Source organism: Manacus candei, unplaced genomic scaffold (assembly GCF_025592945.1).
Source record: "Manacus candei isolate 608988 ecotype Guabito, Panama unplaced genomic scaffold, ASM2559294v1 h1tg000014l, whole genome shotgun sequence".
Lineage (NCBI taxonomy): Eukaryota > Metazoa > Chordata > Aves > Passeriformes > Pipridae > Manacus > Manacus candei.
In genome coordinates, this window is record NW_026138062.1 from 19,744,242 (window position 1) to 19,760,416 (window position 16,175).

General features: G+C 41.5%; 2 protein-coding genes across 3 annotated transcripts; one reads left to right on the top strand and one right to left on the bottom strand.

Moving 5' to 3' along the window:
• Positions 1-1,149: 1,149 nt before the first annotated feature.
• Positions 1,150-9,479, top strand: MED4 (mediator complex subunit 4). The gene is made up of 8 exons (XM_051781128.1): positions 1,150-1,167; positions 2,075-2,511; positions 4,663-4,729; positions 5,084-5,254; positions 5,627-5,684; positions 6,638-6,724; positions 7,480-7,611; positions 8,728-9,479. The coding sequence occupies exons 1-8, from the start codon at positions 1,150-1,152 to the stop codon at positions 8,898-8,900; spliced, it is 1,143 nt and encodes a 380-aa protein (XP_051637088.1). The 3' UTR covers positions 8,901-9,479.
• Positions 9,480-12,050: 2,571 nt separating this feature from the next.
• On the bottom strand, positions 12,051-14,635 carry NUDT15 (nudix hydrolase 15). 2 transcript variants are annotated; one of them, XM_051779348.1, is made up of 3 exons: positions 14,290-14,573; positions 14,010-14,200; positions 12,051-13,416 (listed from the first exon to the last, which is right to left on the bottom strand). In XM_051779348.1, exons 1-3 carry the CDS (start codon positions 14,442-14,444, stop codon positions 13,271-13,273), a joined length of 492 nt encoding a protein of 163 aa, XP_051635308.1. In that variant the 5' UTR covers positions 14,445-14,573; the 3' UTR covers positions 12,051-13,270. The 2 variants fall into 2 exon arrangements, with proteins under 2 accessions (XP_051635308.1, XP_051635309.1); XM_051779349.1 differs by having other exon boundaries at positions 13,289-13,752; positions 14,290-14,635.
• Between the last annotated feature and the right edge of the window lie 1,540 nt (positions 14,636-16,175).

Consider the following 16,175-nt stretch of genomic DNA (forward strand, 5'->3'; position numbering starts at 1 on the left):
GGTCCTATTAATGCTGCAAGCTTTTAGCTCTAGTGAAACTAGCATTATTGCCCTGAAATGTATCAGAAGTACTTCAGATCTAAATAATGCAGATGTCAAAATGAGTATGAGGAGAAGAAAGTGATTTAGCGGAAGGATTGCTTTGTTTTCGAAGTCGCTATTTCTCTCTGTTTATGCACCCATACAGGCACTAACCAGTCGGTGAACTGGATGCACAACCAGACAGCATCACTGATTACATCTTTCCCTGAACAAAAGTGAGGAAATACAGGACAGAAAAAACCAAGGAAGCAAAAGTTATTCAAAAGGCAGAACTATTTGATGAGATTTTATCCGCTGTGCAGTTTAAAGAGAATCCCCAAACTATTTACGATCAGAATGCTGGGAGTTGTGTATTGTAAATGAACTTTAAATAACTCCTGTTGGCAGAGTTTTCTTCTTGTCAGAGTTGCCAAATCTTATTGCTTTATCACAAATCTCATAACGTTGAGTTGCTTATTTAAACTACAATTCAAAGAAACACTACTAATGAGTTTCTTGCCTTTTTTTTTTTTTAATAAGTGTAAATTTCTCAGGAATATACTTATTGTGAAAGGTAAAAGATAATCAGAGTAAATACCAGAACAGTCAGGGATGTTATTGTTCATCTAGTGCTTTCTCTAATCAGGGGAGAAGAGAATTGCTGTTTACTGGCAGGCCTTGCAGCTGCCTGCTGACAGAGAAGGACATGGGGTCTGGGGGTCCCAGTTGTTCTGTGGCAGTGCTTGCCCCAGTTAATAAACCTTGGCCCCAGATTAGCTTTCTCTCCATACTTCCTCATCTGCCCTCCACCCTGGCCTCTCAGTGTCTTTTCACATTACTGAAACTTTCATGAATATATAAAATTCCACTGGCTTGAATGTGACCCCACCCAGAACGAGAGGCCTACTTACAGCACCAGCCCATATACAGCACCATTAAAATCCCCCACAGTAAACCAATATTTTTTAACTCAACTGCTGGCAGGGGTGGGGGCAGGATCTGCACCTGTTACTTGCCTCACCATCGTGTGTGGAGGTCTGTGATGGATGCCAAGCTGCCTTTAGCCTCCTCAGCCATACAGGTCTGCATGGGCAGTGTCAGATGGGTCCCTGCTGGCTTCGGTCACTCATGGGGCAGCCAGCCCAGGTAAAGCCCTTGGCTTGGGCTCATTTAAAGCTTGGAGTTTTATTACATTTTCAGTATCAAGCACTTAACCTTCTTTGGCCATCAGTAAAGCACCATGTATAAATATGTAAAGTGGAGGTGCCAAGAGGGCAGACACAAGCCCTTCTCAGTGGTGCCATGCAATAGGACAAGAGGCAATGGGCAGAAACTGATGCACAGGAATTTCTACCTGAACATGAGGAAGAACTTCTTTACTGTGTGGGTGACCATGCACTGGAACAGATTGCCCAGAGTGGTTGTGGAGTCTCCCTCACTGGAAATATTCAAGAATCTGTATGCTCTAGGACGACCCTGTTTCAGAAGGGATGTTGGACCAGATGACCTGTGATCGCTTCTAACCTGGCCCGTTCTGTGATTCTGTGATTTCATCCTCCATCTGATCGAAGGCTCCTAAGGGATGTTTTGACACCAAGACACTCAGAAGTTGAGTTGAAAAATCCAAGATGTAATTCAGTTGCATGCCCTTTCCTTGCAGCCTATCTTCTGTGTCTTTAGCATGTGTCTGAGTCTCGTTTGGAGGCTCGTAGTGGAAACCCGGAGACTGGAAATGCACTCCAGTTGGCATGGTTGTAGCCACATAGGGGTTGGCCTCTTCTCCCAGGCAATGACAGAATGACAGAACAATGTCCTACACTGTGCCAGGGGAAGTTTAGATTGGACATTAGGAAAAATTTCTTCACAGAAAGGGCAATTAGACACTGGAATGGGCTGCCCAAGGAGGTGGTGGAGTCACCGTCCCTGTAGGTGTTTAAGGGAAGACTGGACACGGCACTCAGTGCCACGGTCTAGCTGACATGACAGCGTTCGGTCATAGGTTGGACTCGACCTCAGATGTCTTTTCCAACCTAATTGATCCTGTGATTCCAAGAGCAACAAGCGCAGATCCTCGTGCAACGAGCCGGCTGCAGGAGAGGGCGCTCACAGACGCTCATCTGGCCTCACCAAAGCTGATGCTACCTCCTCGCTCCTCACGCCCACGGCTCTCTACAAGACCAGCTCACCCTCGCAGGCCCTTCCCACCCGTCCCGTCCCGTCCCGTCCCGTCCCGCCGCGCCTCACGGGCGCCACCGGCAAAGAGAGGAACCATCACCCCCACGGCCTCCCCGCGCATGCGCCGCGCCGTGCGGCTGCAGTTGGTCCCTCGGCCGGCGGGGGCGCTGCCGCGAGCCCGCGGGGGGCGGGTGCCGCTCGGGTCCGCGCCCAGAGCGCGATGGCGGCGGCGGCGGCCGGCGGGGGCGGCGGGGAGCGGAGCAGCACCCGGGACCGGCTCCTGGCGGCACTGGAGGACTTGGAGCTTTTGGCCAGGTACCACGCTCGGCCCCCCGTCGGCTCCAGGTGGCGGCGGGGCACCGGGGGTGGGGCGAGGGCGGCCGGAGCCATGCGTGCGCGGAGCCTCCGGCGGGGGCGGCAAGAGGAGCGGGAGCCCCTGGGCTTGGGGTGGGAGGGGATCGGCGCGACCCGATCGCTGGCCCGGCTCGAGTACACGTTCTCCTGTTCTCCCGCCGTTCCCAGGCCGGTTCCCCGGGAGAGGGGCTGGTCCTGCGCGGGGACACGGCCCGGCCCGGCTCTGCGCTGCTCCCCGGCGCTCACCCCAGTGGGAAAGCGCCGGCGATGCTTCGTTTCGTATTTTCAGAGGGAAGAGGAGGTTCCTTATTCTCCCACTTGTCGTTCTCTTTTGGTTGACACCTGCATTTCCTGTGAAATGCACCGTCATACACCGATTTTAGGCATTAGTCACTAAAAATTATGCTGAAGTTAGAAATGTGTAGATGGTGTTGCATGAAATGAGCTGTTCTGCTCATTGCCTGTATTAGTGTTAAATGACTCCAGGTAGGCTGCAGGGCTCGTCTTTGGAGTGTTATAAGTGCTCAGATTAGATACTTAGTCCATGCTCTTAAGGCCAGACTGGTAGCCCTTATCCAAGCTGTCCACCGTTGTTGCTGGCAGTGAAGTTCAACTAATTATTTTCCACCTCTCAGGGAGAGCAGGAGCTTAGGAAAACATTTTCAGAGGGAATAATACTATCCATATAGCTGGCTTGCTCTATGATTGCTACTAGTAGGACAAGGTATTGGTTAGTTGGCCTTGTTGTGTCTAGTTAGGTTTTATCCTCAGTCTTAGATTTTATTGTGACACAAGGGTTGCTGAAGAACATGTAGTTTTGGAAAAAAAACAAACACTTGTTCTTTATGTAAACTTTTTTTTAAATGTTGGAACTAATATTCTACCATAATGAATCCAGAGCAACCCTCAGCAGCATTTACTGAATCTTCCTGTTGATCAGCAAAGTGTTGCAGCACTCTGGAGCTAGGCCTTTCACAGTCACAATATTGGTTTGGTGGTGGGGGCAAAAATAAAGCAACATGTCTAATCTGTGGCCTTCATGTACTTTTGACTCTGTGTCTGTGCATGTCTGGCTAACACAGGGCAGAATTATAGTGCTCCATGACATCGGCCTTGATGGCAGTAGTTGACCTACCTGCAACAGATTTAATTTGGTACTGCCCAGTATTGGCCAGGTAGAATAAAGCTTTAGTGACAATGGCAAGTTTCTTTAACAATCTAAAATCATTGTAGTGTTCAGGAATGAGCAAGAGACATAGACTAAGGTGCTATTTAGAGCTTTACTGGTGAGGGTTGTTTCAGACATTTTGAAAAGTACCTGTTTTCATTTTAAGGTTCTGGTCCCACTGCTGTATCAGTCATACATCCTACTGACCTGCCGACAGTGGAGCAAGCAAAGAATCAGTCCTTCCAAGGACAGTGTCTTCAGATACAGAGTTACTCACGCATAGGGTTGAATTGCCATCCATAGCCTTAAAAGCCAATTAACTTTGCTGAATTTACAGAAAATGCCTTTTTGTATTGTGGTCCCTCAGAGGTTCTTACTGGCTTTTCAGAACAGTGGCAAAGTAGCTGGCTACATGGAAGTGTGATCAAGAGGTTTGTTGGAGAAGCACTTCTAACCTAGCACCAGAATATTACTAGTTTTTTGGTATTTTTGTGTGTTTGATACACAACTAATATACCACTGTGGAAATACTTGTTGTAAAAGCAGTTTCACAACAGACTCTGCATTGTGGACTTAATTGCTCTAAACACACGTGTGAAACTTGCTCAGTTGGCAAAAAAATGGAGAAAAAGTAGAGAAGTAAAATGGTGAAGACAACTTTCATTATACTGTTTCTTTTCTCAGCTTCTGCTTATGTCTTTTATAGTTTGACAGGAACTCAGCACGTTTCTTGAGTACAAATATCCAAGTACTTCATGAACTCCAAGAAAAAAGAAGAAAATGTGCTCTCTTGGTTGAGACATGCCTGCCTACACTGTACTATAAAACTCTGAAATACTCAAGTCCATGAATATTTGTGTAATTATATCAGTACTCTGATAATTTTATGAGGACTTGATGTGATAATGCCCTAGAAAATTGCACTAACAGAGTTCTCCTTTCAGGGAACTAATAGAAATTTTGGCAATTTCGAGAAACCAAAAGCTTCCACAACCTGGAGAGGAGAGCCAGGTAAGCTGATTTTCTAAACTGTGTTTCTTTGGGTAAGCCTAATGCCTTACTTCTAATTTTTTTCCGTTCTTTCTTTTGTTCGTTCTTTCCTTCTCCCTTTGTCCTTGTGTATACTCAAGCTAATGTTGATGATGAGGTTTTGGCCCTGCTACAAAAGCATTCTTGGTTCTCCTGTTGTTGTTCCTTTGTTGTATGCTTCATAGGCTGTTTCTGCAAACAGAAAAAAATTTTGTTTCAGTTTTCATTCAAACAAAAATACTCCTATGGATGTCATTTGCTCCTCTTTGTAGCACGGCTGAGGGTGTGTTGTTACTCTAGCCAAATTAAAAGTTCTACAAAACTCTTGTTCAATAGATCCTGGAACTGCTGATTCAGAGAGATGGAGAGTTTCAAGAGCTAATGAAGTTGGCAGTTGATCAGGGAAAAATCCATCATGAAATGCAGCTTTTAGAAAAGGTAGTAGAAAAGCGGGATAATGATATTCAGCAGCTGCAGAAACAACTAAAAGAAGCAGAGCACATACTGGTAAGTTCATAATGATGTGTTTTCTTTTGAGCATCTACTTGTGGAAAAGATGGTTCTGGGGAAAGTGGTGTTATGTTAGTTTGAGAAGATTTAAATATTTAAAACTTCATAAGAGCTTAGTGGTTTGGGTTTTTTCACAGTAGTCAAATGCTGTTTAGTTATCATGGTATTGAGTTTTGTTTTATAATGCTAATTTTCTTCTAAACCTACTTTATTCTGTATATTTTGAAAATGTTCACTGAATAATTTCTCTCTTCAAATGCAATTAAACTAAGGGGTTTATTCACAGAGCTGACTTTATGTAGATGTGCACAAATTAAAGATGCACTGAAGGTTTGGTTTACTTTGTGGTTGTTGTTTTTTTGCAACTAGGCAACAGCTGTTTATCAAGCAAAGGAAAAACTGAAATCAATTGAAAAGGCGCGGAAAGGTGAGTATCAGTGATTGTACATACTACATAAATGCAGTTGTAAAGAAAGTTGCTAGTGAGCTCAAACTGGGGCTTTTTTATTTTTATTTTTTTAATTCTGCTACCACAGATTTTGGATGCTTTATGTGTAGACAAATTTCCATTTCATTATGAAACTATAACCATTTCCTCAGAATAAAAAAGCAGGAAATAAATAATTTTTTTTGAAACATCTTAATTATAAAGTGTCTCAACAGTCTTCTTGGACTGATAATAGTATATGTGATTATCTAGGTGTCTCACCAAATTGCATCAGTTGGTCTGTTGAGGAGAGGGAGAGAATGTTTGTTTGTATGTGCATTGTATTTGAAAGACTGCCTAGCTGCTGATACTAGTTTGTAGCAATTCCTGACATACTGTGGTACTTACCAAGCTAAACTGACCTTTTTTTGGGAGAGGGAGGCATTTTCTCTGGTTTTTGGTTTGGTTTTTTTTACAGTGTCTTTTATCCTTTTGTTATACCTCTTTCATCTAAAAAGTCAAGGAATTTCGTAAAGTTTCTATTACTCTAATTGAGGCACATATTTAGAAGGACTCCTACAGGTATGCTCTACAATTACTAAACAAACAAACAAAAAAATTTTTTACTACAGAAAACTCCATAAAAAATCAGGTGCTGAAGTTTTACAAATTGTGTTTGTCAAGTACACTGTTTAAGAGATTGGTTTGTGTTTTTCACAAGGTTGGAGAACTGTTGACATTGAAGGTGTACCAAACTTGTGGCTGTAAAATCACTGCAAAGCTCATCTTTGCATAGTCTGAGAATCTTCTGAACAGTCATTGCATTTGAACCAGGCTCTTAATATTTGGCAAAATCACATTCCCAGTCTTTTAGATATTAGTGTCCAATATTCTGAAATAGTTAAATGATGCAATCTCTTGAGAATACAGCAACTTTTTTTCCATTCTTCCAGGTGCCATTTCCTCTGAAGAAATAATTAAATATGCCCATAGGATCAGTGCTAGCAATGCTGTTTGTGCCCCTCTGACATGGGTACCAGGTAACTATCGTGTTTATGACAATAGATTTCTTTTTTGTAATAAATCATGGTTAATATCTATTCTTATAATGTTTTTATATGGTGAAAACCACTGGGGTTTATTAGAGTAATATTGTTTTCAGCAGTTATATCTAATATTTTCAACAAAAATGGATATCCACTTCACATGTATTCAAAAGGCTATGGAACTATGTATTTCCATTAACTGACTGGCATCCTCCGCTCTCCTTTGCCTTTTTCCCCTGAATGTTGGCCTGGATTGTAAGTTAAAACCAAGTATTCTGAAGGCTTCTATGCATGCCTGGTTGTGTTCCTTTTTGCCCCTTACAGTATTCTTTTCAGAGGATGTTGGTAATCCATGGAGTCAGAAGCAGGACTTTCATTCAGGACTATTTCAATTTTGGGTACTACTCCCTTGTTGTCCAAAATGAAAATGTGTTTGATCCAGTTCCTGTCCTTGCCATTTAGATATAAAGTACCAGGGAGAGCAAAGATATCTTCTAAACGTGGTAGGGTTTTTTGGTTATAGTTGTTTTGGGTTGTTTGTTTTCTTTTTAAATGTGCATTTTCTGCCAAGTTTGAATGAACAAAGAAAGTCTAAGTGAAAGCCAGGCTTGGATTTTAATAAAACAGGTGTGATGCTTGTTGCTTACTAAGCAGAGTATGGGGTTTTTTGGTCATTAAACTTGGCACTGAAGAGAAAACTAATGTCTGCAAGACAATTGTTAAATATTTCAAAACTTTTTTTTTTTAAGGGGACCCACGTAGGCCATATCCTACAGATCTGGAAATGAGGAGTGGTCTCTTGGGTCAGATGAACAACCCATCCACCAATGGAGTTAATGGACACTTACCAGGGGATGCACTTGCAGCGGGCAGACTGCCAGGTAAGAGAAACTCAGTTTTGTTTTGCTTTTCTTTATTCCTTGTACAGCAATTACACATTTCCCTTAGTAAAGGCAAATCAGAGTTCATTTATTTTAAATGGCTTTAAACTAAGTGATATTAAATCATATTAGAAAGAAGCATTTTCAGAGCAACATTTTCTTAGTAGTGATGACAAAGTATGGAATTGTGAAAACTGTATTTGGAAGAAAAGAGGTTTATTTTTATCCCCTGCCTTTCTTTAAGTTTATGCTTAACAGTTCTGGATTGAAAAGACATGGCAAGGGACAACTGACTGTAGGAATTGAGCTTGAATCCCTTAATTACTTAGTGAAATAGGCACTTCCATTGACTTCAGTGGGATTCATTCATTCATGCTAAAATAGAATTTAGCAGTAAATTACAGTAATTGAATCAAGAGTTCAGTTGGTCTGCACATGTTCAGTATTAATCTACAATGATTGGACTAAATTGTGGAAAATTTCTTAGTTTGGATTCATAGGAGATCAGAAACAGTTCCTACCTGTCTTTTAAGCCACTTTTTCAGGCATTATGGAAAGCTTGCTTTCAAAAATTATGCTGAATTGTTAAAAAAACCCAAACTATTTCTCCATTGGAGAAATAGTAAACTTGGCTTTTGCGTTTCTGATCATCTGTCTAGTCCTATTGTCACCTCTGAGGAAGTGACTTGAAATTCTGCATCCACTTGATCTGTAAACCTCTGACCTTGGATAAAATGGGTTGGTGAGCTGAATAGGAGTAGTACCCTGACATCTGTCCATAGCAACCCACCAGGGAAATGCTGAGGATGGGTCCACGTGTCTTTTCTGTTCTTTTGAGCTCTGTATGAATATATACTGTTTTGAAGTGGGGTGATGAGAGATCAAGAGCCATCTACATAAATGGGCCTCTCTGGCAGAGTAGACTTTTACAGTCAGAGAGTGATTCCATCATGAAATGTTTTCCAGCTGTTACTGGAGGATTTCATCTGTCCAAAATTCAGAAAGGATTTTAAGATTTGTTTTGATTTCAAATTGAAGTTCTGATTGAGCTGTCATGTTGAATTTTTTTGATATACAAAACTGATAGTTTGGTTGGTTATGCCCGTTTTTTTCCAGATGTGCTTGCTCCTCAGTATCCTTGGCAGTCAAGTGATATGTCAATGAACATGCTACCTCCTAATCATAGTAATGACTTCATGTTGGAGCCTCCAGGACACAATAAAGAGAATGAAGATGATGTAGAAGTTATGTCAACAGACTCCTCAAGCAGCAGCAGTGACTCAGACTAGGTACAAGAGGGACAGTATCCCTAGTGGACCTTTCCTGTGGTGAAGGTAGGTTGGATGCTGTTTGTCACAAACTGCAATATCCTTTTGTTACGCCGGCAGCCTTTCGTAGGGACAAGATAACAACTGGCTCAGAAATAGGGTGACTAATTTAAAACCACGGACTGTAGATTTTGTTTTTCCGTTACATATTCAAGTAAAATGACTGGGAGCTTTCTGCTGGGAGAGATGTAAAATTTTCAGTGATTGTATGAATGTGTATGTTTGCAAGAGACGTGTATATATATATGTATTCACTACACATTAGATGACAAAAGTTCCTGGGAAAAAAGGTGTAAGGGGAATCCCCTTGTATGTTTGTTAGTAACTTTGATCTTTTGATGATAACCTTTTCTATGCCACAGAAATAAGACATGAAGTTTGTAATTTTAGTATCTGTTTTTTTGTTACTGCCTAAATCCATGTTCTTGATCATCTGTTTACCAAGAACAAAAATACGGCAATAAGGTGTAAAAAAAGTTTGTAATTATTGTATTATATAATGATTTGTTATAAATAAACTCAGCTTTGATCTAACTTTAATTTTCCAAACTTGAATCTGAGTTACCTTGTAACATCAACATTTTATCCCAGCACGTGGTTGAATTCTGATTGAGTTTCAGAAGTTTGTACTCCATTTTTGCCTTTGCAAAATGCCCACTCAGTGTTAGAAGCAGCTGAGGAGGAGTCAGAAACAGAAAGCCTGTCCTTTTCAGGTGAGCCCTATCAGGTACACATGCAGCTGGGCAGACCCTGAGGCAGCAGAGGGCCCATTCACAAGGCTGCACCAACACTTGGTTAAGCATCCTGGGACCCTGGAGGCACAGCTCAGGTTCAGCTCCTTTCCATTCAACGTGCTCACAGATTTTTTTATTCTTGTCATCTGTAATTTTTTTTTAGTGCTTTGAACGTGCTAATTTGTTTACTTGGTCAGTTGCATGTCCTGCCTCAACTACAGTGTTATTTTGTCTTTCCAAAGGCACTTCCTTTGGCTTTCCTTTCCTTGTTCTATTTTGCGTTAGGAGTCATTTTGTGACAACTGCTTTTCTCTTGGTAACCTTCTGATCAAATCAGAAAACTAATGGGAAGTGTTACCCCTGGCAGTTACAGGTTTCTGTCCTGCAGCACAGATCACAGTTCTCTTCGCTTTTCCATTTTGTAGATTCCTTACAGGAAGTATCTGATGAATCAGGTACTTCCTCCTTTGCTCAGACAGTCTTTGTAATGCTGCCACATATGACCAAAATATGTACAAATCCCATAGGAATGCAGAAAGGAAAAGGACTTCAGTCAGGTTCAATCACATAATATGGGGCAGTGTATTTTGTTTCAAGAGAAATGGGCAATTTGTTTTTGTCTCAGCTGTTCCTTTTGGAAGTATCTTCAGAGTTATTAAACTGTCACCTCTTTCACAATCTAAGACTATTCATATGCATCTATATTTTAACCTTTATTCAGTATCATATTTTCCTCTTAGATGTTTACCTTCAATGTCTTTCCTCTTTAGTTCACATTAATCCCAATACACGTGCCCTGTCTCAGTCATCCTAGTTAACCTTGCCTACACTGTTCGTGGTTTTTTTCTTAAAACGTGATCAGAATCATACACAATATTGCAAAATGGAGTTTCTTAATGCTTTGTATCATTGAATTAGCATTTTCTTTCTAAATGCCTCTCTCAGCACATGACACACGCAGTTCACTAGTCTCTTTTTATCTTTTAACTTACAAGGACATTCTTTTCTTGGAGTGAAATACAAAAATAGATACTTAAGTCATGCAAAGTGTAATGTTGCAACCTACCCAATACTCTTATATGGCTGTATCATGTAGTTCACTAACTGAAATACCGTGGAGAGGGGGATTGTTTCCAGGCAGGAAAGGAAGGAACTGAAGCAAAGACCACTTCTGTTTCTGGGTTGTGTGTTACTCTATTAAAGGATTAAAGGGGACCAATGTGTTACATCTAAGAAATAGGTAAGACAACAGCTCTGCCCACTGTTCACTTTGCATAAAAACAGACTCTGGACATAAGATGCATTCTAATCACTTTTTTTGCATCAGTGCTCCAAACTGTGTACAGTTCATGAGTATGTTTCTCAACTCTGGCTAAGTATAATGCTATTTTAGGTGAATTCTGTCTGTTACAAGCAGTTTAGTGAACCACAAAGTTATAACTGAGTGTTGTTATTCAGTGGTTTAGATATGTACATAATATATTTTTCTGTTTAGCAAAAGTACCAAAAAGGAAAGTGAAGACTTAGTTGAAAGAACTGGGTCTTAGCAGCGAAAATCTAGTAAACCAGATTTTGGGGGGTGGGGTGGAGATGGGAAATACAAATGCATGATATATACAGACCGTTATTTAAGTTGGGGATTGCTGACAGCTGGTTGCAATAATGCATTGTAGTCACTTAATCAGTCCACTTAAAAAGGATACAGAAAGGCTGACATATGGAGATACTGTTTGTGTCCTCATTTCAGTAACTATTTGTGTATTTAAAAGAGATAGAATAAATATAACCATTAACAAAATAGGGTAAGAAAGTATTTATTGCATGACAAGGCATTTTACAGTGGCCACTGTTTTCTCATTAGGAGCTAGAGGCCTTCTAAAATTTAAAATTGTACTAAATAATTTAAATTTCTTTTTCCTCATTATTTTTTGTGACAGATGGGTAGGACATCTGTCAACTATTTGTACAGCTTCTTTGTTGACTGCTGGGTAGAATAATTTTCAGTGTACATAAGGTTGCTTTCAGGAAGCAAATCTCTACTTTTGAATAGAAAAAATAAGCTTTTTACAAATGTACAGTAGCAAAGGAATTTTCAGTGATATGTCCAGTTCCAAAACTGCTGTATAACATTATCTTCTTTCTTCACTTCAGAGAAAGGGTTTCTGTCGTAAGGAAAATTGCACATAGGTAATACTTCAAACCCTAAGGAGGAGGCTTTCCATTGGCAGTAGTGTCCTTATACCTCATACCACTGTGCCTGCTTCTCAGCAAAAAAGAGTCACCTCCATTTAAGAAAATGTACGTGCAAAGTAAGGAAGAGCTTTAAACCCTTCAAGCTTATTTAAGAACTGAAGATTCAACTCATAATTTCAGACAATTTTAATTTTCAATATTGTGCTTGTGTTTTATTAAAAAGAAATTAAAGATATCTCACAACATTTTTGTACAATGAGTATATCTAAGAGAAACAGACAAGAACTGTGTTAAAGAACCCTGACGAGAAAAAAAATGAGCCAATCAGTGATTTCTTTAAAAGTCATATCCTAAAATTAATTGCTGATGTCCTAGTGACTACAGCTGGAAAATAACCAAATTTGGTTACAGATTCTAGAAAAATTAAAAATATAAATGCATTGGTTTTGTATGTATCTTTTGTATGTATCTTCACTACCGATTCAGTCATTTAATCACGTCAAACTGAAAAGTCACAATTTTATCGAGTCCCAGTAGCCATACAGAATTATACCATCTGAGCTGTTTAATACTGACAACTCCCTTTAGCAAAAAAGTATCACTTTTGCCATTGAGCTACACCTATAAATGAGAGAATTTTGTTATTTATGTCAGCCTAGTAGAACACTGTAGGCACCATTATAAGAGTTTAGTATCATTAAGTCAGATCAACTGCAGAGATCTGTGACATTTTTACAGATAAATTCAATGTATCTGAGGCCACAAACAGAACTCTGTTACAAAAGCAAATGACAAGAAGGATCAGGCAATGTCATTCCCTGCAATAAGCCATCATAACCTTCATATTTATAATACCCTTGATTTTCAAGTATACACTGCTGTCTGCAGGAGAATGAGGCATTGTCTGTGAAATGTAATTTTTTTTCATGACAGTAACTTCATAACTAAAGCTAAGAGACAAGGCTAAGTTTTAAAAGTGGTCCAATAATTATAGGAAAGCAGCATGACATACAAAGTAAGTTTACATATAAAGCAGGGCAGTGGTTTAAACAAGTAAGTTTTCTTGGGCCTGATGCTGCAACTGTTTCTAAGTGAGTAAGCTTCTCTGGCTAGTTCTAACTTCCAAAGGGCTGTTCATCTGTATAAAGATTAACCAGACAAAACACTCTGAGTTTGCTATAAAAGCAAATATTAATTGTTAACCACTACAGCTAGAAACAACTCTGGAATGAGAGACCACTGTTGTGTGAAATACGGTAAAAGCACTGAAACATTTGGCATCTTTCTGGCTTTGGGAAGGGTAATATTTTCACATGGGCAGCGTGAGCACAATAACCCCTTTTTTCTTTCACATCGAAAAAAGCAGCTCTGTCCTTTAGTGTGTTACATATGTACAATTTGGTTTTACCCTAGTTGGTGACTTCCTGTGTACCCCTTTAGATGATCAAGCTCTTCCGTAAAGGGATTGTAACCTTGCTCTCTTAAGCAGCGTAAGGCCCAGAATAGTTGATCTGCTGGAGGAAATTCATCCCATTTAACCCATTCCCAGCCTGCAGGGGGAAAAAAAAGAAGGGGAAAAAAAATCAGAGTATAGAATTAAGACACAGGAGGTTTAGGCTGAATTTTGGGAAAAGGTTCTTCACCCAGAGAGTGGTCAGGCACTGGAACAGGCTCCCCAAGGAAGTGGTCACGGCACCAAGCCTGACAGAGTTCAAGGAGCGTTTGGACAAGGCTCTCAGGTACATGGTGAGACTGTTGGGGTTGTCCTGTGTGGGGCCAGGAGTTGGATTTTGATGATCGTTGTGGGTCGCTTCCAACTCAGGGTATTCTGTGATTCTGTGTTATAAAAATTCTTCCTCTGCAAGTCAGGATGGATCGTGCAGAAACTACCAACATAAAGCCAAGTTCTCAGTCGCATGCAGAGTCATTCTGTCCGAGCAACTTCTCTGTTGCCCGGACAAGCTGTGGATGCCACATCCCTGGAAGAATTCAAGGCCAGGCTGGATGGAGCTGACCTAGATCTTCCACTAGCCACCTGATCTAATGGAAGGTGCCCCTGCCCGTGGCAGGGGGGTTGGAACTAGATGATCTTTAGGGTCCCTTCCCACCCGGTCCCTTCTGTTACGTCCCATTCATTACTCACCCTCGTTCTTGTCGGGCTCCTGGTTGCGCGGCTCCGCGCCGGGCTCGGCCTCGCCCTTCATGAGCACGGTGACGTAGTGGTACCGCGCGGACGCGCACACCGCGTTCACGGCCGACGCGAACCGCACGTGGCGCAGTCGCAGCGCCGCCTCCTCCAGCGTCTCCCGCGCCGCGCACTCCGCCAGGCTCTCCCTGCGGGACGGGACGGGACGGGAAGGGAAAGGAAAGGAAGGCACGGCACGGCACACGAGGGCGGGGAGGGGAGGGCGCAGGGCTCCTACCCGAACTCCAGGTGGCCTCCGGGGAGCTGGTAGGTGCCGGCCCCCACGGCGCCTTTCCTCTTGCCCAGCAGGACGCAGTTGGGGTGCGCGGCGCTGGTCACCACCACCCCCACGCCGATCCCAGGCCGCCGGGGTTGCGCCACCTCCTCACCCATGGCAGCCCTGGGCGCCCGGGGACGCTCCTTCTCCCCGCGGGCGGGCGGGGGCGACTCCGCCAATCAGGGTTTGGGATCCCCGGTTTTGGGAGGCCCTTTCCCGGAGGGTGTGACGGGAGCGCGCCAGGTGCACGTGGTGGTGACGTCCCTGAGCTTCCCAGGCAGGCTGGGGAGGGAGCGATGCTTCTGCTTGGATGGGGTTCTTTGGCCGCTGAACGCAGAGGGACTGGGGAGGCGCCGAGAACTGAAGGCGCGTTTGTGCAAATGAGGGGCAGCTGAAAACGAGGAAGATCCAACTCGGGTCCTTGGAGGTCGTGGAGCCAGTTGGTCTCTGACTACAGATTTGTTTAGATCTTAAAAAGCGGCCCTTCTTTGGTTAGGCCACAGTTTCCGCTGAAGTTATTTAAAAAGGAAGCTACAAACTTAGCTAAGTGGAGCTCCAGAGGCAGAATAACAGTTCCTGGCTGATAAAGAAGAAATAAGAGTTTCTGCTAGCAAATATTTACCTGATTTTTACATTTTTTAAAATTACAGAGATATGTAGAATATACAAACTTTCGTTTTCCTACACACAACTGTAAAATTTGTCAGATTTTCCCATTCCTCAGCCTATTGATCCCAATGGATACGAAGTTTCTTATTTGCAGACCTTTCAAATAGTACTGGGGGTTTTTTTTCTTGTGTTTTGTAAGGTTTTAAAATACCTGTGTACAGATGTTTTTATTTACATGTGAAGGTCACAGGGCCAAACGGCTGAAACTTAATCACTACTTTTTGTAGGATTAGTTTTCTGAGGTTTAATTGCCTGAACTGGCTCAGTACAGCATCAGATGAGTCCCAGTGTTGGCATGAAGGAAATTGCAGAAGTGATTGGCTGGACATGCTAGAAGCAAGGCTACCCTTTGGCAGTGGCTGGCTCTGCTGTTTAGCTGTGATGTCAGTCCACACTCCAAATTACTGACATTAGTTCCAAATTATTATGATAATAATAATAAGCAAATTGCCAAGCTAACAAGCTAACTGACTTTTTGTAAGCCAAGCTCATTCACTTGTATCTGTCCCCCAGTACAGCTGGAGTATCTTAATCTCCAGATGAAACATCAGTCAGTCATGTCATTTCTGTATTTACATTACATTTACATTTCTGTATTTACATCTTACAAAAGCCCTATGAAAGTTTCCTCAGCCACGAAGCTCATTCTGGTCCAATACATTAAAACACCACAAGGCTGTTTATCTGAACAATAAAAACATTCTACTTTCTGTGTACACCATTTTCCCATACCTTTTACCAAACAGGATTTAGTAACAAGACTGAGGGTGACCCACTGTCATTCTACTGATACATTTTTAAATACAAAAAAATACAGTCATTATGCTTCTTTAGAATGTTAGCAGGATATAATTCAATGAAAATATTACAGAAATGATAATGAAGAATATAAAAAGTATATTTTTATAAACAACTGTAATTTTTGTCAGTAGGCTAAGATTTTCTCTTTCTAGTATCCTATTGATCACAACAAGGATGTGAAATATTACTCCTTTACAGGACTTTAAAATAGCTATTTTTTTGTTAAGGTTTTGAGATCTGCTTGTATACAGATGTTTAGATATAATTGTTTCAATTTTTTCACCTTACATTTGTAAGCATTATCATAAAGAATATTGTATGAAAATAAGCATTTTGTTGACTGAATCTGTTTTAACTGGTTTAACTCTAGGATTTAT

What these genes read in the sequence shown, in the direction of transcription:
- MED4 (XM_051781128.1), top strand. An exon ending in AAGAAGCAGAGCACATACTG is followed by an intron (nt 5,255 to 5,626) that starts GTAAGTTCATAA and finishes TTTTGCAACTAG; the next exon opens with GCAACAGCTGTTTATCAAGC. An exon ending in TGCAGCGGGCAGACTGCCAG is followed by an intron (nt 7,612 to 8,727) that starts GTAAGAGAAACT and finishes GTTTTTTTCCAG; the next exon opens with ATGTGCTTGCTCCTCAGTAT.
- NUDT15 (XM_051779348.1), bottom strand. Translation starts at nt 14,444, where the DNA reads ATGGGTGAGGAGGTGGCGCAACCCCGGCGGCCTGGGATCGGCGTGGGG. An exon ending in GGAGGCCACCTGGAGTTCGG is followed by an intron (nt 14,201 to 14,289) that starts GTAGGAGCCCTG and finishes CCCGTCCCGCAG; the next exon opens with GGAGAGCCTGGCGGAGTGCG. An exon ending in GGAGCCCGACAAGAACGAGG is followed by an intron (nt 13,417 to 14,009) that starts GTGAGTAATGAA and finishes TTCCCCCTGCAG; the next exon opens with GCTGGGAATGGGTTAAATGG.